This window comes from Muntiacus reevesi, chromosome 21 (assembly GCF_963930625.1).
Source record: "Muntiacus reevesi chromosome 21, mMunRee1.1, whole genome shotgun sequence".
NCBI lineage: Eukaryota > Metazoa > Chordata > Mammalia > Artiodactyla > Cervidae > Muntiacus > Muntiacus reevesi.
Genome location: NC_089269.1, coordinates 13,678,888 through 13,700,495, shown reverse-complemented (window position 1 = coordinate 13,700,495; position 21,608 = coordinate 13,678,888). Strand labels below are relative to the sequence as shown.

Here is a 21,608-nt window from a genome sequence, read left to right as displayed (position 1 = left end):
AGGCCTCGCAGAGCCTGGAAGGGGGTGGATGCGATAGGCAACGAGGCAATTCCCCCGCACTCCTCGCCCCAGAGCGCACAGTCGGGTCCTGCAGTTGTCGCCGCCACACTGCGCCCGTGCTCGATGGAGATCCACACTCCTCTGTGCCCCCGACGCCTCAGGGAGCGCTGATCCCGAAACTGACCTTCCCGAAAGGGCGGGGAGAGCGCACGGAGAGAAAAGCCCTCGGCCCACGCGGACGCCAAGCACCTCCCAGCAGGCTGTGCGCGCGCCTACAACTCCCATCATGCTTCACAGCGGGGCTGCGCGGTTTCTGGCTAGGAGGCGGCCGTTCAACCCGTCACCCTTGCTCACGCTTCTTTAATACTCCTCACTGTTCCTCAGGCGTTTTGGGAAGCTCGTCAATCCCTTAGCAGGAGCACGGAGGCAGACGCGCTGAGACCTCTGAGGAGGCGTGGCTCCGGACCGGAAGAACCTCCGGTTGCCGGGGGAACGCCACGCACCGAGGCGCCTGCCCAGCCACCGATACTTGGGCTGAGGAAGAGGCTACAACCCCTTTACCCAAGTTGTGGAGGCGGCTTTGCCCTGGTCTGGGCATCCTTTCTGTGGAGGCCTGGAGAGAAAGGTACCCAGAGCGCCCGCACCACATTCCCATCCCCGAGACGGAGACGAGCGTTCTTTCCTGTTCTTCAACAGCTCCCGGGCCCACAAGAGTAACCGCAAAGAGCAGGTATCTCCTCAGCCCCAATGTTTGTATCCGGAGCCGCCCGCAGTCCCCGCCGCCGCCAGTTTTAGAGTTGCTCTTCCTCAGGTTTTTCACTCCGGGTAGTTGTTTCTAATGTGTGAGGACTAGGGAAAAAGTGGGCTGGTGGCTCAGAAAACTCATTGAACTGCTTTGGGTGAATTTTTGTGTCATTGGATGGTTTTTAACACTGCCCAGTTGGGGCCTTTTAGTTTGCTGTGTAGAAAGTGTAATTGAAATTTCACCGTCAAAAACTGAAAGCTGAATAAAAATGTTTATTGGGGATTGGAAGAGTGTTCTGTAATTCTCCCTGAAAATATTTTCATAGAGTTACAAAGTACCTCTCATGGTGTTTCTTTTGCTCGACTCCTCGCTCCCTGTAGCCTACCTTCCAAGCTCTTAACTGTGGATAACATCCAAATTCTTCAGGATTTTTCTGGCAGCAAGTTAAAAAATCCTTTAGAAAGCGGTTTCTGGGACTTTCCTGGCGGTTCAGGGTTCAGTACTTGAGACCCCGCGCTTCCACTGCAGGGAGCACAGTTTCTATCGCTGGTTGGGGAGCTAAGATTGTCACATGCCCACGCGCGACCAAAAAAAAAAAAAAAGAAAAAAGCTCTTTCTCAGGTAACAGTTAGGGAATTTTATTGTCTGGTGTGCAGAGAGAGGAAACAGTAAGATAAGAAACTGGAAAGGTGGATTGGCGCCAAATTGTGTACAAGTTTAAAAGATATGCATGAAATTTTAGGCTTTATTCTAAAAGCTTCAAATTCTCAATAGTGACTCTACCTCAGAAACACTGTGTGGTTCTTTAAAATACAGATGCCCTGATTCCATCTTCAGAAATACTAATCCAATTAGCTGACTCCAGTGTGCAACCAGGTTTGAGAATCATGGCTATAGGACTTTAATTGCATCTCCTCCTGTGCACCCAGGATATGGCTAATGAATATTGAGTGACTTAAACTGTTATCTTTTATTTCCTTGTTTCATACATGCAAAAAGTAAATTTATAAAAATATAATTACTAAAAATAGAAGCATATATAAGGCTATGTGATAGTTGTTTATAAAGCAGCTTCAATAAATGTAATTATATCTTTTAGAACATCTGACTTCTCTTTTAAATTGTGTGTCCCAAAGCATTTCAGTGACAAGCATCAGGTGTTTGATAATCCAGGAAAAGGGAACGGAAAATCAAAATCCAAGGTTCTGTGAAAGAACAAATATTCAGATATCAGGCTTTTAACACAATCAATGCCCTGCTCAGAGGGGGATGATACAAGAAGTGGTCATATTTTTTAAATATTCAAAATCCTATCAGAAATGAAAAACAAGATACAAAACTATATCAATATGCTTAGTATAATTAATAGCAAAGTGAGTAATGGCAAATTTACTTTAAATTAAAATGATCTGTATGAATTGTTTCATGATATCAAAAGGCTAACTTAAAGTAGATTCTGCAAATGCCTGTCCTTAAGCTGAGATTTAAAGGAATGGATTGAGTGAGATTTGAATCTCTACCACAAGGAGAGAAGTTGATTCAAGCAGCACAAGAGGAGGATCTCAAGTGAAACCCATCCCTTGAGTAAGACAGCCGTGGCCCTGTGTTTGGGTAGGACACTACACCTTCCCTTCTGCACCTCATTTTCCAATTTCAGTTTTGGAATTTCTGTCCATAATGATCCCTGAAGGGGCCTAACCGAAACTGATGATGCAGCCTCCTTTCAGATGTAGTTGTCTTGGAAACTTCTTATTTCAAGTTGCTCACATCCTCCTTCGAGGTATGGTCTTGCCTCTTTGGTATGGAATAAAAAATACTGAAGGACTGTAAGATGTCAAGTTTCTAGAACCTTAGAGATGAGAAATGAAAATGGTGGTTTGGAGAGTAATAGGAAATGTTTGGAATACAGGTATATTGTGGTTACTGCTGTATCTGTCTCTGCCACAGTTGAAGGCTGCCAAAAGGGGTATGTATCTCTCTTCTCCCACCACATGTTTTGAGGAACTGGGATGGTGGTCTACCCAAAGGAAGTACCTTTGGGAATTTTCATTTGGAGATTTGAAGTCTAAATCTAACAGTACCTTGGAAGGGTATGAATAGCCATAAAGTTATCACATAGCCAGACATATGTCATCAGTAATTTTACTTGACATCAAAATATTTACACATTTGCATTGCTGATGGAGTTTTTTTGAAAGTTTGCATTTGAAGGATTTTTTTCAAAGAAAGAATTGATAAACAAATGAGTAGGGACTTCAGGAACAAATTAACTTCAGGAACAGATTAACAAAGAATTTTTATAGTATTTGAGAGAAGGAGATTAAAATGTAAGATGGGTATTTACACTCATATTCTTCACTAATATACTAGTTAAAGTTCTTTTAAAAAAATACTTAACAGGATATTTCATATAAGTTATAATTTCAAAGAAACAAAAGTGTATTAAGGTTCCGTTTGTGTGTGTGTGTTTTATACATAACCTTCCCAAATGGATTTGTGTTGACTTAGAAAAATAACAAGATATGTAAGGACAAAGGAAAAATTAAGATAAATATATCAGTTGGGATTTTTTGTTTCTGTCTAAATTGAATATAGTCAGCAAACAAAAATGGTGAATTTAATATTTATTACTTCATATTATTGCAAAATGCAGCAATGAGGTTAGCTTTAGAAAAAGATTTAGCCAGTGGACTCAGACGAGTCAGCCCAAAGTTTCAGTTTGTTTGTGATTCTGGTCTGCCTTCTACTTTCTGTTTTAGCAGCAGGCTCTGAATGAACATCGCTGCCCATACATTTCCAGATTTCCAGAAAAGGCTGCAGATATTCTCAAGTGTCACAAATGGTAGACTCCATAGGATACTAAGTAAACCACATTTTGTTCTTAAGTATTATAAGTTACAATAAGAAATGTACAGTTATTTCAAGGGCATTGTTCTGTGTTGCTGGGGGTTATTAGCTGCCAATCTGCATTCCAGTTAAGACTTCTTTCTGGTAATCAGCTTAAACTCTGTTTACTAAATGCAAAGATACATTGACATGGTTTTCACAATATCACTGACTTTAAATTCTGAAAATTTGGGATACATATGCTCATATTCTCCATATTTAAGGTGCCTGTGTTAATATATATATTTTTTTTCCTGACTTGCAGCTGATTTGTGAATCCTTGCCTCACATTATGGGATTGCTAGACAGACTTTCAGGCTTGCTTGGCCTCAAAAAGAAGGAGGTTCATGTTTTGTGCCTTGGGCTGGATAATAGTGGCAAAACAACAATCATTAATAAACTTAAACCTTCAAATGTAAGTATATTTATTAGACACATTATATATTTTCTGCTAAAGAAAGCTAATGGAGGATTATTTTGTCATTGTAACTTCATTGTCACATTATGAAACCTTGTTAAATTTGTGATTCCTTTAGTAAAGTAATAAGTATCAGCCAGCCATAACGTGAAGTGTATTTTATGCTGGTGTGTAGGTAAATCTTGACTATTTAAACTGGAATATTTTCCAAATGTCTTTTCTTCACAAAAGATCTTCAAAAATTTGTGGAGTTTACGTTCAGGTAGCATTGCCTTTGTCTTGACTCTCTCTTTACAAGAGGAGCAAAACAAGGGGAAAGGTGAATCATTTTTACAGATTCTGTGGATAATTAGCCAGTTTCCCAAGGGTGTTACATGCATACTGGTAGTAGCAGGCAAGATGACTTTAAGTCATATAAGTCATAAGTACATGAATGTACTGCTTAAATCAGTGAAATATATATATAAACTAGCACATTTACCACATAATGTATGAGTCATGTTGTGCTGTGTGCCCAGCCGTGTCCAACTCTTTGCAACCCCTTGGAGTATAGCCTGACAGACTCTTCTGTCCATGGAATTTTCCAAGCAAGAATACTGGAGTTGGTTGCCATTTCCTACTCCAGGGGATCTTCCCCACCCAGGGATCAAACCTCTTGTGCCTCCTGCATCGGAAGGCCAATTCTTTACTACTGTGCCATCTAGGAAGTATAAGCTACAATTAGGTTCTGCTGTATATAGAGAAAACCCACGTAACAGTGGACTGCAGATGGAGGCTTCTTTTTCTGTCATCTCTGTAAGTCCAGAAGAAATATTCCAGGGCTGGTGTGGCAGCTGCATGGTCCAGGCATCTTCCATCTTTCTTCTCTGCTATCCTTAGTGCCTGGTTTTCTTCAGGGTCCTCGGAGTCTCCACATGGCTATCTTAGTTAACTATCCTCAGTTCAGTTCAGTCACTCAGTCATGTCTGACTCTTTGCGACCCCATGGATCGCAGCACACCAGGTCTCCCTGTCCATCACCAACTTCCGGAGCCTACCCAAGCTCATGTCCATTGAGTTGGTGGTGCCATCCAACCATCTCATCCTCTGCCATCTCCTTCTCCTCCTGCCTTTGATCTTCCTCAGCATCAGGGTCTTTTCCAATGAGTCAGTTCTTCGCATCAGATGGCCAAAGTATTGGAGTTTCAGCTTCAGCATGAGTCCTTCCAATGAACACCCAGGACTGATCTCCTTTAGGATGGACTGGTTGGATCTCCTTGCAGTCCAAGGGACTCTCAAGAGTCTTCTTCAACACCACAGTTCAGAAGCATCAATTCTTCAGTGCTCAGCTTTCTTTATAGTCCCAACTCTCACAGCCATAGCCTTGACTAGATAGACCTTTGTTGACAAAGTAATGTCTCTTCTTTTTAATATGCTTTCTATATCCTAAGTTGCAGAGATGAGAAAAGAACAAGACAAAAGAATAAGTCTTCCTGCCAAATAAGTCCTCTTTAAAGAGCTTACTCAGAAGCCTTCACTAATGACTCTTTCACCTCACTGGCTACCCCATCTGTAAATGAGGCTGGATTTTTTTTTTTTTAAACAGGACATATTGCTGCTTCCATTAGTAACGGGTCCTGTAAGAACGAAAGAGGGGCTTCCTTGGTGGCTCAGTGGTAAAGAACCCACCTGCCAATTCAGGAGAAGTGAGTTTGATCCCTGGGTTGTTAAGGTCCTGTGGAGAAGGAAATGGCAGCCCACTCCAGTATTTTTGCCTGGGAAATCCCATGGACAGAGGAGCCTGGCAGACTACAGTTCATAGGGTTGCAAAGAGTCAGACATGACTTAGTGACTAAACAACAACAAAGTATGAAAGAATAGGAGAGTGAATATGAGGTAAACAGTTCACATTGACAGTTGTAAGTACTTTTATCTGGATAAAAACCATTAGTCAATCAATGGAAGATGTTGATGAAAAAATATATAGCCTGCATATAAATCTAGCAGGTGGTTCAAAATTAGGAAGCTGGTGCTCTTAATGACTGAAGCATTGCTCCTAAATAGGGTAATTGCAGGTGGACTTCATGCCTCCAAATAGTGCTTCAGGTTAGGCAGAATGAGAACTCCTACTGTCCCCCACCACCTTTTCTCCAACAGCTTCAGCTTTACTTCTGTTTAGTTTGAGATTGCTCTCCCGTTACAAAAATGCCATCATTTCTTGTGGTCACCATTCCCTTCTTCTACATGGGAGAATTTGCCATGGGAAACAACTAACTACTGGTGTATTTTCAGATGGCAGTTAGTTTGAGGCAGCTGGGATAAGTTGAAAATGGAGCTCCCCAGTCAAGTTGGAAATCAGCTGAAATAGATGTGCTAAAGTCAGAGATTTTTAAAAAAAGAAATAGCAGTTTTATTGAAAAAATTAATTTTGGAGGGCAAGGTTTAGGTCTGGCCTGAGGACTTGCTAACACTCTCTTGAGTTATGCCTCATGTACCAGAATTCATGCTTTCCTCCTCTGGGAGAGATCCTGCTTGTGTAGGTTTACTGCATGGTTAAGAACAGATGAGAATGCATGGTTTCAAGAAGCATGTGGCTCTCAATGAGAGAGGCAGAACCAAGAATGTTGTTTCCATTTCACAAACTGAGACGTCAAAGAAGTCCTCCCCACCCATGAAAAGGAATAAATTTAGAGAGGACAGATACAGTAGCTAGAAGTGTCATTTTAATGGGGTCTTCTCTATATGAAAGCAGGGAAAAAAGATTTCACCAATAAGGAAAGGAACAGGTTAAAAAGTCTGTTTCCTAACCAAGGTGATTGTAATGAATTTCTTTAACAGCCTTTAAGAAGAAGATATAGCAACCTACCCACTTGAATAGGGTCCAAATTGAATATAGAGAACCATACCCAGCTGTGGTTGGGTCCATAATTAGTTCCACGGATGGTTCGGCTATCAGTAGATCAACCTGGGCTAATATTAAGAAACTTAGTGGCTGGTGATGTGCACCACTTCTGCAGGTAAGCCTAGTAGCATAAGGGAGCAAGATTATAAGGAAGTTCTTTAGGTAAGGTCCTATTCTATAGGAGATATTTCCATTTTTTTCTACATCAAGGAATATCTTCAAAAGTAATTTTTTTGTAGAAGTTGTGTCAAATAAGTACAAAATTATTGAAACTAGAGTCACAGTTAGTAGTACCAAAGTGGGCCAGCCCCCTGGAGCCTGCTGTACTCAGATTGGCAGAAATGACATTCAAAGAACAAAATGGAAATTACGTTGTCTCTTTCCATCATCCCCAACAGTATAGTGATCTTCTGTCCCAAGACATGGACAGAATAATATACCGTAGGAATAATCTTCTTTGATATGGATGGGAACAGCTTTCTTCTCCAAACATTATGGGTCATTTGGGGCAGCAGGGGAAGGAGACATCCTGAGCTCAGTCTACCATCTTAAAATGTTCTAATATCCCAATTTCAGACTAGTCCTGTGCAAGACCTGCTGACCCTGCCTAACACACTATACTAGTCAGGGAGATGCCTCAGGAACATCTGGGCATGCAGCCAATTACTGAGGCTTTTTAATTAATCTTTTGCTTTCCAGCATATGCATCTCTCTGCTACCACTGGTGAATTATGGAACTAGCCTAGACTAGCTCCAGGTATATTTTTAAGGGGATCATCTAATTTCTGACACCACTTCCTGAGCCTTAATCTTTAGGCAACTATCCTGTCTCCCTCAGAACAATTGACCTCTACCTTCTGAGAGCAGAATAAGAGCCCTAAAACCTGTCGCCCAAGCACAGATAAAACACTTGCTTCCTCCCTACCTTTAAACCCCAGAACAGTCTCTTGTGAGCTTGTATCCACTTTGAGAAATATTATTTTTAATGAATAAGGTGAGTAATAGAAATCAGAAAGCAGAGACATTACTTTGCCAACAAAGGTCCGTCTAGTCAAGGCTGTGGTTTTTCTAGTAGTCGTGAATGGATGTGAGGGTTGGACTATAAAGAAAGTATAGCACCAAAGAATTGATGCTTTTGAACTGTGTTGTTGGAGAAGACTCTTGAGAGTCCCTTGGACTGCAAGGAGATCAGTCCTGGGTGTTCATTGGAAGGACTGATGCTGAAGCTGAAACTCCAATACTTTGGCCACCTGATGTAAAGAACTGACTCATTGGAAAAGACCCTGATGCTGGGAATGATGGAAGGCAGGAGGAGAAGGGGACGACAGAGGATGAGATGGTTGGATGGCATCACCGACTCAATGGGCATGAGCTTGGGTGGACTCTGGAAGTTGGTGATGGACAGGGGACCTGGTGTGCTGCTGTCCATGGGGTCGCAAAGAGTCGGACACTACTGAGCAACTAAACTGAACTGAACTGAATAGAAATCTATGATCATCTATTAGGAAAATGTCTTGAAAGAAATTACAAGTCTCATTTTAGAGTAAAATAGTCTCATACTTTTTTGCGGAGGGATAAAGTCAGTTTCTAGATAACTAAACTTCCTGAGCCCAAACTACTTTTTAATATTAAGCTCTCTTAATGTTCATTTGTTGTTAATATGTTAAGGTTGCTGATCTTCTCTAAACTGATAAGAAGAGAAAAGAGGTACATTTTAACCTGATAACTTTTCAAGAATCTGGTCTTAGTGTCATAGTAAGAGTTGTGCTCTGTTAACACCTTTCTTCTAAAATTCTTTTCCCCCATTCCCCAACATAAATGCTCTCATTCTATCATGTCATCCAGTTTTATATTCTTAACATTTAAAACAATCTGAAATTGCTTCACATATTCAGTTGATAAGTTGTTTATTATATTTTTCTTCATCATAAAATTAAATTCATAAGAGCATAGATCTTACATTATTCAATAATGTTGTTTAGTCACTAAGGCATGTCTGACTCTTTGTAACCCTATGGACTGTAGATTGCCAGGCTCCTCTTCATGGGATTTCCCAAATACCTAGACTATTTCTTAGTAGTTAAATGTATTTTTGTACAAATGGACTGATGGGTGATTTTTTAATTTTCATTTTTGTGCTGGGAATGATTATTGATCATACCAAGGATATAATTTTCAACAAATTTAGTAAAACTTACCAAATAGGATCTCTCTTGGAAACCTTGTTCTAGTCTTACTGATATTGGTCTATTACTGGGCTGTCTCAGATGGCCTAATCCATTTAGGTAATAATTCCTATTCTCTTTCCTTGGTTTGTAAGCATCCCCTGTCCAATTTAGAGAATCATCAAATGTATTTGTTCCTGAATAGAGCAGAGGGAAATTAATCAGTGAAGACTATTTCAGAATTCTTTAGAGGAAAATGAATCACACTTGAATCTGAAAGTATCAGCTCACATATCTTGTCCTGTCCTAATTAATTTGTGGAGTTTCTTCTTTCTAATTATCTTCCACTAGAACTTTAAAAGTGAGGAAAAGAAAAGAAAGTTGATTAATTTTATCCCTATTAAAACAGCAAATTAAAGGGTAGCTTCTCTGGAAACAAAAAGAGTTTGTGAAGAAACTGGGTGGTTATGAACAGGTTGGGCCAATTTCTAATTACAGTTCAGTGATTAGAATTATAATTCAAGGCTACTCATTTGAGCTATATTTTCTGAGAGTTCTTTAAATGTTCAACTTCCTTTTTTTATTATTGTTATTTTTTCCTAATAATAATGGCTGATGGTTTTATCACATTGGCACATGAAAATTCATAAAATCAAAACAGTATTGTATTTTAGGACAACAAAAATTAGGAAACTCTTTATTCCATTTGTTGTACAATGAAAGACCCCTAAAATATGAGGTAAGAGTCTGAGTAACAGAAAATAAATTCTGTCTAACATAGAGAGATTTTTGGAAGAATACTAGGCAGCTCACAGAATGGAAGGGAAAGCTGAGTAAACAGATTTCAGAAAGCCAAAACCAGGGCCGCTCTGGGAAATCTTTTCAGTAGAACATTACTATTAAGGTGACCAAGCTCCAGGGACCTTTCACCTTATGTCTTTCCATTTGAATTTTAAATTTTCAGGAGTAAACTACCAAAGTGAACAGAATGATGTAAGGCAGCAATTTTCCCTCTACTCCTCCTCTTTTTACATAAAAGCAAAGTGATGAACTCAAAGGGGAATTTTTTTTTTTTTTTTTTTTTTTTTTTTAGGTTACACTTTTGGCAGTATGAAGAAGACGGGTACAAAACTGAAATCAATGAGCTTGTAATTCTTAATGATAACAACCATTTGTTGAGTGTTTACTATGGACCAGACACTGGTATCTTGCATCTATTAATTTACTTAATTCTCATGAAAACATTAAGAGTTAAGGGTAGTAATGATATATTTTACATTTAAGAAAACTCAGGCTTAGAGAAGTAACTTGTTTATATGGTTATTAGCAGTTAGAAGTAATCAGGAGGCTGCTATAGTAATTTGAAGCAAGAAATGATGAGGACCTAAGCTAAGTTAGTGAGCCAGAATCAATAAAGCTTAGAGAATTGTTGTATAGGGGATGTAAAAAAAAAAGGAAGGAGTCAAGAATAACTTCTAGACATCTGGGTCAGAAAGTGAATGGACTTCTATTCAAAAGGAGAAAGTTGATGGTAGAAGTATTAACTCAATTGCCTGTTAACTTAATCGACAGGTTAACTTGTCAATGTAAGGTCTTTTACTTGCCTGTGGATCCTCTGAGCAGGTCTCCCATTATACTCTCGCCCTCTTGCAATCTCTTTTCCACTCAATCTCCACCATGGCCCCATGGCCCCATCTTTCACTTGGTTCCATGCAGTCTTTCCCTTATAGATATATTTTAGACATACAGGCCTTCAACTTTTCCTGAGTGGTGAGTTCCTCCCTTCCTTGCGGTCATTGCCCTGGCTGTTTCCTTTGACTGGATTGTCCTTTGCCCAGATCTTGTCATAGCTTTTTCCCTTCTTAACATTTACTGGGTGAGATGTCACCTCTCTCAGACAGGCTTATTGCTAAACTAACACTCCTCCACCCCATTGCCTCCCACCCTCAATCACCTTTCGTTGCACTTGGCACTGGTCAAAATTGGTATCTTAGTTGTTTATTGCTGTTTACCTTCTCTAGATTATAAATCCCATGAGAGCAGAGACCATGTATATTCACCGTCTAGACATGAAGACAGTCCTCTGTAGCACACGTCCTCCTTGCTAAGTTGTCTCAGTCGTGTCTGACTCTCTGCAGCCCCATGGACAGTATCCTGCCAGGCTCTTCTATTTATGGGCTTCTCCAGGCAAGAATCCTGGAGTGGGTTGCCATGCCTGCCTCCAGGGGATCTTCCCGACCCAGGGATGGAGCCCACCTCTTATGTCTCCTACATGGGCAGACGGGTTCTTTACCAGTAGTGCCACCTGGGAAGCCACTCTGTTCATTTGCAAACTCGGTAAGTATGGAAGATTAGGAAATCCTATATGTGAGCTAAAAGAGAATTGTGAAACTATTTTAAGTTGGTGGTAACTTTCAGCAAGCCTCAAAATATGAATTAAGTCACACATTATGCAGATTTATAGTTAGTAAACCTTAAACTTCTATAAAGAATTCATGCACAATGATCTCCTTGCAAAAATTATGATTTTGTTTAATCCTTTCATTTTCTTAGTGGCAGATTTTAGAATTGGAAAAGCTGGGTGCTTTTCTTTTAACCTGAGGAAAAATGCAATCTTTTAATTGCAAATTTCTAAACTTTGTCTCTTTTCTTAAAGGCTCAGTCTCAAGATATAGTTCCAACAATAGGATTCAGCATAGAGAAATTCAAATCGTCTAGGTAATTCATTTTATTAAACTTGTGATTAAGAAGTTGTGGGTGAAAAATGGTATTAGATCTATCTAGTTATTCCTGCTACTCTTAGAAAAAGGAATCTGTTGTTTCAGAAGCCCACCGATGTTAAAATATTTGTACTATTATCCCTGGATTATTCTTCAGAATTTAGAGATTAGATGAATCCTTATAATTTCACTAGCAAAGAAAAATATATTTTTATATGTTACTGTTATAAAATCCTATTTATATTCAAGAAATTTATTCTGTGGCACTTGTACTTGAAAGCTGGCCCAGCTTGAGCATTGTATACTCAAGGGTGGTTTCTTTGATTGGTAATAGTTTAAAGTTTTAGTAGCTTACAATGTAGTGATTTTTTGTTGTTGTTTGTTTTGTTTTATAGTTTGTCTTTTACAGTGTTTGACATGTCAGGTCAAGAAAGATACAGAAATCTCTGGGAACACTATTATAAGTAAGTATGTTTGCAAATGTTGGTTAACTAGATGGTTATATTTTAACAACAAGTAGTGATTAGAAATCCAGATGATTACATGAGCTAGGTTGCAATGTTTATTTTTATGTAATTTAAGTATACATCCTAAGTTTTTAAAAAATATATAATCATACTTGACATTATTTGTCAAATACTTCAGATTCTTCATAACTTTGGGCCTTGCATGTTCTGTTGTCTCTGTTTTTCATGTCCTGTTCTACTCTACTTCTCTGCAGCTTAAGGTTGATATATTCATTCTTTAAGGACTGGCTCTAAAGTCACCTCCTCTGTGGAGATTCCATTTATTGTGGAGATGCCCAATTATTCTGGCCCCCGTGTTGGCACAGTACTTAACCATTCATATTTCTCTAATCTTTTAACCATATAATCAAGGGGGTGGGATCTTTTTCTTATTCAGATTATTTCTTCAAGATGAAACATGATTCTGGGCACACAGATCAGTAAATAATTACTGAATAAATTTAGTTAAAATAGCAGCACCAACAGTTGATCCTTTTGTTCATCAAGCAGTTCTAAACAAGATGTTTTGCTGTGTATGCAATATCAGGTGCTCACCAGTTACTTCAGATTAACAGCTATCAAGTTGCTAGGATCCAAATATGCTATGTTTGTGGTATCCTGTGTTAAATTCTCTGGGGGAAATGTGAGATGTTTTTATTTTTAAGGCAACTTGAGTTTTCAGTATAGGATTTTTTTAATTCCTCTTCCAATTAATTGGTAAACAACTTTTTTAAAAAATGTATTTAATACTTTTTTAAAAATTTTATTACAGAAAATGTAATACTACATAAAAAATAGTACTTAAAGGAAATTTTTTTTTCTGATTTTAACATTCTTTTTCTTTAAAGTCTTTTTGAAAGAAGTTAATGAATTCAGGAATATTTTAGATACACTGTAGGTGGAATACTGAATATGGTTACTCTTCAGAAGTCTACAGTAATAGTAAATTTCCTGTAGCTATATTTTTCTGATTGTGAAAGAACAAGTGCATTTTCATCTATTAGACTGAAAAAAGGTTAAAAAGATTAAGTCTACTGTTGGCAAAACAAGCTACTCTTACAGATAATGTAACATCTTTTTTAGGGTAATTTTTCAATATCTGTTAAAATGAAAAATGTTCATACCCTCCAGCCATAATTTTTGCTTTCAGAAAAGTACAGATGACTGGGACTGCTGGGCAAACATGTACATAAAGGAATGTGTGTTGAGAATTATTATAATGATATTTTGTCATATCTCAGTTATATAAAGAAAATTATTCTTAATAAAAATGTATGCTTAATATATATTGAGAGAGAAGAAAATTCTTAGTGTAATATGTACTGCATCATTAATAGCATTTGTTTTGGTACTAATGAGATTATAAAGGAAGTTTACTTTGTCATTTATTTGATTCTGTAATGTTAATTATTATATAGTTTTTGCATATTACTCTTTGAATATAAAAAAGTAATAAAGCCTAAGATATAAGGAGTGCATATCAGGAAAAGTGTTAATGTTTAGAAAGTATATCTTTTGAGTATGTTTCTTCTGTTTTGAAATAACATTTAACATAAACTGAGAAAGGAGCCTTCTAAAGTATGCACCATGTGCTGTATAGTTTTCATTTAACATTCTATGATAAGTCAGGAAAAAATAAAAAGAATGTAACTCTCATGGCAACCTAATATTTTCTTACATTCCTTCCTATGCCAAAATTTACTTAATCATTTCTGGTTTTGGACATGAAGGTTGTTCTCAGTTTTGGAAGATTATAAACAATTCTTCAGTTAACATATTACTGTATAAATCTTTGTCATACTTCATGTTTCCTTAGTATAAATTTCTGAAATGAAATTACTGGCTCAAAGTGACTGAATGTTTTTAAAGCTCTTGATATATATTTCCAATTGTATCAGTTTTTATAGCCACTGGTAATGTATGACTGTAATAAAACGCATTCATCTTTTTAAATGATAGCAGACAATGGTATTAAAAAGTTGTTTTATTTTTTATATGCATGTGAGTACTAATGACATTGAACTTTAAAAATCTTGATTTATGACTGGAATAAGTGAGTCACAAAAAATATATAAATGTCTAATAAATATATGAAAGTATATTCAACTTAACAAGAAATTAATAAAATGCAAAGTAAAATAATATGCTGTTAGGATGGTAAAAAATTGAAAAGAATAAGAGCCATGCTGGCCAGGGAGTGGGAACAATGCTGTTAGTATTATAAAATTGCTATAGCATTTCTAATTTGTCAGTGTTTATCTAAAACTTTAAATTATGTATGTATTGCTAGGCATTCTATTCCTAAGAAGAGATCTTCAAGTATCAAGAAATTTTTTAAATGTGTTTGAGAGGATGTTTATCCCAAAGTTTTTCATAGTAATGAAAATTGGAAGTATTCTATGAAGCCCAACAATAGAAGTTTGATACAATATTTAATGACATACTCATTATACTTTACAGTATGATGAAAGATGTTATTGAAAGACATCTTTCAAAAAAAACTATTGAAAGCTTCTCTATGCTTTAATGCTTCATATAAAAGTAGTTCAAACTATACTATAGAAAAGATCAAGGAAGTGTACATGTATATATCAGAAAGGCAGAATAAAACAGCAAGATTCCATTTAAGTACAGATGTAGATATTCGTATATGAATATTCTTGCTTGGAAAATTCCATGTACAGAGGAGCCTGCCAGCCTGCTGTCCGTGGGGTTGCAAAGAGTTGGACAGGACTGAGTGCATGTACACACACACACATGTACAACGAAAATGTTGAAAACAGTTTATCTGCAAATATTAATGATTGTGCTTGTGTAATAGGATTATGTTTTCACCTTTTGTTTTTTAATTTAATTTATGACCATGCTAAGTTCGTTGCTGCACACGGGCTTTCCCTAGTTGCAGTGATCCGGGACTACTTTCTAGTTGCAGTATGCAGGCTTCTCGTTGTGGGGGCTTCTCTTACTGCAGGGCATGGGCTCTAGGCTTCAGAAGCTGAGGCGCTTTGGCTCAGTAGTTGTGATTCACAGGCTCTAGAGTGTGGGTTCGGTGATTGTAGCGCATGGGCTGAGTTACTCTGCGTAATGTGGGATCTTCCTGGATCAGGGAATCAAACCCATGTCCCCCGCATTGGCAGGTGAATTCTTAACCACCAGGGAAGCCCGCCTTGTTATTTTTTAAAATTATGAAATGAGTCATTAAATTTACCATGTTATTATCCAAATGAATAAAAATTACTTTAGATGAAATGTGACTAATTTGGTTAGTATATTAACCAAAATATGGCAATATTAATTACTCATATAAACTAGTAAGGAACAGCACCAACGCCTGTAACGACAAGTCATCATAGGACATGAAAACATAATAAACGGTTTAAGATATGCAAATGAATCGTTAATGTAGAAAAATGTTTGTTTGTCATTAATTTTTCTCGTTCTGTGTATTACACAGAGAAGGACAAGCCATTATTTTTGTCATTGATAGTAGTGATAGCTTAAGAATGGTTGTGGCCAAAGAAGAACTTAATACTCTTCTGAATCACCCAGGTACGTGTGTGTGTCTTCAGTCTGTGATGTCTGTGCTTTGGGGTCATGTGTGATGTTTTGTTCTTTGATGTCAGCAAAACATGTTGTTTACACTGTATAGTCTTATTTAAATTTTTTTAATTTTAAAGCATATTAATTATGTGGAATTAGCAATACCATATATAGATTTTTTTAAACTTCAAAGCCATTTGCAGTGTTTTCCAGGTCTTTGATCTTTTATTTTCTGAAATTAAAAGTGCCCTTTTTTCCTGATCATGTAAATAATGTATCAGTAGCAAAGCAGATGAACAGAAGAAGAATAAGAGTGAAAGTAAAAATTGATGTCAACACATTAAAATTTTTTTGGTTGCCATCTTTACATAGGTGTGAATGTGTAATCACAGTATTTCTTAGATATTTATTGTGAGAATTCTTTTAAAACAGATCTTTTCTATTTTTAAATTACCGCCAGCCCTCCAATTCCCTTTTAAGATAATAGCATTAACAATTTGGTACTTTTCTTTCCTACCTTTGCTTATAATTTCGTATCATATATATATATATATGCACAGATACACCAACATATATACACACATATCAGCATATACAGGTACCAAAGATGTATACAGTTACCCCTTGGTGTCTATGGGGGATTTGTTCTAGGATCCCTAAGCATTCCAAAAGCTCTGGTTGCTCAGGTCCCTTATGTAAAATAGTAGTATTTGCATAGAGCCTATGCACATCCTCTCGTGTATTTTAAACCATCTCTAGATTGCTTATAATACATAACACAATGTGAATACTGTGGCTCAGATGGTAAAGAATCTGCCTGCAAAGCAGCAGACTCGGGTTCGATCCCTGGGTTGGGAAGATCCCTTGGAGAAGGGGTCTGCAGTCCATGGGGTCACAAGAAGTCAGACATGACTGAGCAACTAATACAATGTCAACGCATGGTAAATTCAAGTTTTGTTTTCAGGAACTTTCTGTAATTTTTTTCCCTGAGTGTTTTCCATCCATGGTTGCTTGAATCTGTGGGTGTGGAGTCCACAGATAGAGAGGGCCAACTATATAGGGTTGGGGGCTATGAGGACTGTCATCATTACTTACTAGAACAGGATCATATTCTGTGTACTCTTCTGAATCTTCCTGTTCTCAAATATCACTGCATGGTGGAAATCCTTCCAAGTCAAATTGCATGTATACAATTATTCTTTTAATGATGCTTAACATGCCATACTCTGAATGTATTGTGGTTTATTCAGTCATTCACCTGTTGCTAGATATTCCTTCCCTTCCACCCCCCAGGAGTTCTCACTACTGTTGTGGAATTCTGCATTTCTAGCCTTGCTCATGCAGAAAGACTGAAGTGACCTTTGTACCAGTACTTTTAGAAGAGGACTTTTAGAAAATGGTTTAAAAGAAATGCAGATTTGTTAGAATAAAAGCAGAAATAGTATGTGGCCTTCTAAGAATTCTTTCTGCTTAACCGCAATATCTTTGGTATTTTTATTGGACAACCTAAAGTTTATTCAAATATATGGAGGGAAAACTATCCAACCTGTGTTTTTTCTGTGACTTTTTCACCTTTAAAAACTTATCTTTTATCTGGGTTGAGAAGGCATTTTTGATTCTACGTCCCCTTTTTGTTAATCTTTCCCCTTTCTCCCCCAAAAAAGTCATGACATTGACTAAAACATGAAATACGCCTTACAACATCTGCTTTAAATAAATACAACAGGAACCTTAATGTCCTCAACTAAAGCCTTGTCCATGTATCTATATATACTTACTGATGCATTTATTTTATAGGTTAGATTCCCAAGAAAGGAATTTCTCAACTGAAATATATATTGAACTTTTTTTTAAAATTGATGTATAATATGTAATACAGAGAAATGCTCCAATCTTAAGTATACAGTTCTGTAGTTTTGACAAATGCATATATTCATGTAACTGTTCTTGTCTATACACTCCCAGACAAGAAACAGAACATTTTCATCACCCTCTAAGTTCTTTCATGCCCCTTTCCAATCAGCACCCCCTACAAGGGGCCAGAAGAGCTACTAATCTGATTTAAATATCCAAAATTTTGCCTTTTTTACCTTGTCATATAGATGGTGGGAAAAGGTGCATACATTTTTGTGCCTCGACTTTTACATTCAGTGTAATGTTTTGGGGAGTCGCCCGTATTGTTTTATGTATCACTTGTTTACTCCTTCTATTTGCTTTGTAATATTTTATTATATGACTGTAATGCAGTTTGTTTATCCAGTGTTTAGTAATTGATACCTGAACTGTTCCTAGTTTAAGGCAATTATGAATAAAGTTGGTGTGAACATTTTTTGGAATATAATTGACACATAATTTTATATCAGTTTCAGATATTCAGCATAGTGATTTGATATTTGTATATACAGTTAATCTTTGAACAACTGGATTTGAACTGCACAGGTCTACTTACATGTCATTTTTTTTTCAAATAATGCCACAGTAGTACTATATGATCCAAAGTTGACTGAATCCACAAATGTGAAACCACAGAGAGCCAGCCATGAAGTTATTCACAGATTTTTGAATGTGCGGAGGTTAGAGCTCCAGCCCCCACATTGTGCAAAGGTCAACTGTACTGTGAAATGATCACCGCAAGTCTAGTTAACATCCATCAGGACACATAGTTAGAAAGTTTTTTTTTCATGTGTTGAGAACTTTTAAGATATACTCGTAGCAACTTTCAAATACCCAATACAGTATTACTAACTGTAGTCTCCATGGTATACATTACATCTCATAAATTATTTCATGACTGGAAGTTTGTACTTTTTGACCCCTTTCATCCATTTCAAGCTCTCTCCAACCCAGGCACCTCTGGCAACAACCAATTTCTTCTCTGCATCCATCAGTTTGTTTTCTTTAGACATTTTTTGTCTTCTTTAGATTTCATGTGTGAGATCATATGGTATTTGTCTTTTTCTGACTTATTTCACTTAGCATAATGGATTCATCTTGTCATTTTCTATCTTGTAATGGCCTCTTCTGATTTTGTATTAGGGCTTTAGAGACCTCGTAAAATAACTTGAAGAGCAGTTACTCCTCCTCTTTTTATTTTTATTTTTTATGTTTTGGATTTGTGTAGAATTGGTATTATTTCTTAAGCATTAAATAAAATGAAGCCATCTGGTTTAGGATTTTGTGTGTATGTTGGGGGCATGAATTATAAATTCAATTTCTTTAAATGAAGTAGGGCTATTAAAGTTCTGTATTTCTTCTTGGGTCACTTCTAGTAATATATAACCAAATCTGTTAATTTATATAAGCTGTGAAATTTATTGGCATAAAATTGTATCATCCTCTCATTATCCTTTTAATGTCTTTAAGACCTGTATGATATACATATCTTCTTTCATTTCTAATATTGGTAATTTATGTTTCCTCCCTTTTTTATTGCTCCATCTTTTAGAGAGTTTGTGGTTTTACTAATTTTCCAAGAAAAACTTTTAACTTTGGCAGTTTCCTCTGTGGATGTGTCTTTTTCAGATTTCATTAATATCTGCTCTTTTTTTACTACAAATTTTTGTTTTTATTTTGAATTTCCTGTACTTAAATTGAATTTCATTTTCTCTTTATCTTTTTCAGATCGAAGTAGAAATTGTTGATTTTATATATTCTTATAAAACATTTTATATCTACCTTTTATAATAAAAGCATTTAAAGCAATACACATTTTCTGAGGATTTAACTATCTCACAAATTCTGATATATTTCTTTATTATTTGGCTCAAAGTATTCTCTAACTTACCTTGCAAATTCTTCTTAGATGCTTGGGTTATTTAGTAGTGTATTATTATTTAATTTCCCAAATATTTGGAATTTTCTAGGTGTCTTTTTGTTTTTGATTTCTAATTTAATTCTATTTGATCAAATAACCTATTTCAAAGATTTTCATTCTTAGAAGTATAAGGCCTAACACGTGTGGTTGAGCATGGTGAATGTTCCATCTGCAATTCCATAGAATGTGTATCTTGCTGTACTTGGGTGAAGAGTTCTGTAAATATCAGTTGATAGTGTTATTCACATCTCCCATATCCTTTTATTGTGGAAGAGTTGATGTGCAGTATCATATAAGTTTCACATGTACAACATGATGATCCACAGTTTTTTAGGTTGTGTTGCATTTATACTAAATACTCAGTATGGCCTGTATTCCCTGGGTCACACAGTATGTTCTTGTAGCGTGTCTGTTTTATGCGTAGTAGTTTGCTCCTCTTAGTCCCCGACCCCTAACCTCTCTCCCACCCTCCCCTCTCCCAGGGGCAGCCACTAGTTTGCTCCCTGTGTCTGAAGTCTGTTTCTTTTTTTGTTAACATTCAGAAGCTTGTTGTATTTTTTTAGATTTTACATAGAAGTGATGACATACAATATTTGTCCTATTTCATCCAGCATACCACCCTCCAAGTCCATCTATGTTGTTGCAAATGGTAATATTTAATTCTTTTTTATGGCTGAGTAGTATACCATTGTATGTTTGTACCACATCTTTATCCATTCATCTGCTAAGTACATTTAGGTTGCTTCTATTTATTTATTTATTTTTAGGTTGCTTTTATATCTTAGCAATTTTAAATAATGCTGCTGTGAACATTAGGGTGCTTGTATCATTTCAAATTGTTATTTTTTTATTTTATAAATACCTAAGAGTAGAATTGCTGACTTACGTGGTAGTTATATTTTTAGTTTTCTGCTGCTGCTGCTGCTGCTAAGTCACTTCAGTCGTGTCCGACTCTTGTGACCCCATAGATGGCAGCCCACCAGGCGCCCCCGTCCCTGGGATTCTCCAGGCAAGAGCACTGGAGTGGGTTGCCGTTTCCTTCTCCAGTGCATGAAAGTGAAAAGGGAAAGTGAAGTCACTCAGTCGTGTCTGACTCTTAACGACCCCATGGACTGCAGCCTACCAGGCTCCTCCGTCCATGGAATTTTTGAGGCACGAGTACTGGTGTGGGGTGCCATTGCCTTCTCCAGAAACCTCAATTCTGTTTTCCACAGCAGCTGCACCAGTTTCCATTCCAGCTAACAGTGTATAAGAGTTCACTCTTCTGTGCATCCACACGAATGTTTATTATTTGTGTTCTTTTGGACCTCAGTCATTCTAACAGAGAGATGTAAGGTGATATTTCCTGGCAATTTTAATTTGCATTTTTAGTATATATCTATTAAGTTGATCTAATGTGTCTTTTAAGGCTGCTGTTTCCTTATTGACTTTCTATGTGAATGATCTGTCCATTGATGGAAGGGGGACATTAAAGACCCCTTACTATTATTGTGTTGCTGTCAATTTCTACATCTATTAATATTTGCCTTATATGTTTAACCTCTCCTATGTTGGGTACATACATATTTACAGCTGTCTTTATCTGCTTGAATTGATCCCGTGAGCACTGTCCTTTAATGTCCTCCTTTGCCTCTTTTTATAGTTTTGTTTTGAAGTCTCTTGGGTCTGATATATGCATTGCTGCCCCACCATTGTTTTTGTTTCCATTTGCATGAAATATCTTTTTCCATCCTCTTACTTTCAGTTTGTTTCTTTGGATTTGAAGTGAGTCTCTTGTAGGCAACTTATGTATGGGTCTTTTTCAAAAAATCCATTCAGCCACCCTATGTCTTTTGACTAGCCCATTTACATTCTTATCCTCCTTCTATAATATTTCTGTTTGAAGTTTTCTTCCTTTGTGTTGACAGTAAAAATGAAACACAATGTTTGACTTT

At 37.0% G+C, this 21,608-nt stretch overlaps 1 protein-coding gene across 1 annotated transcript in view; it reads left to right on the top strand.

The window, feature by feature from the left end:
• The first annotated feature begins 397 nt into the window (after window positions 1–397).
• ARL6 (ADP ribosylation factor like GTPase 6) overlaps window positions 398–21,608 on the top strand; it is a 33,149-nt gene continuing 11,938 nt past the window's right edge. The window contains exons 1-5 of the mRNA XM_065913713.1: window positions 398–730; window positions 3,897–4,046; window positions 11,751–11,812; window positions 12,210–12,278; window positions 15,775–15,869. Of these exons, the coding sequence (XP_065769785.1) occupies window positions 3,924–4,046; window positions 11,751–11,812; window positions 12,210–12,278; window positions 15,775–15,869 (349 nt within the window). The 5' untranslated portion in view covers window positions 398–730; window positions 3,897–3,923. The remainder of the gene's footprint in view (window positions 731–3,896; window positions 4,047–11,750; window positions 11,813–12,209; window positions 12,279–15,774; window positions 15,870–21,608) is intronic.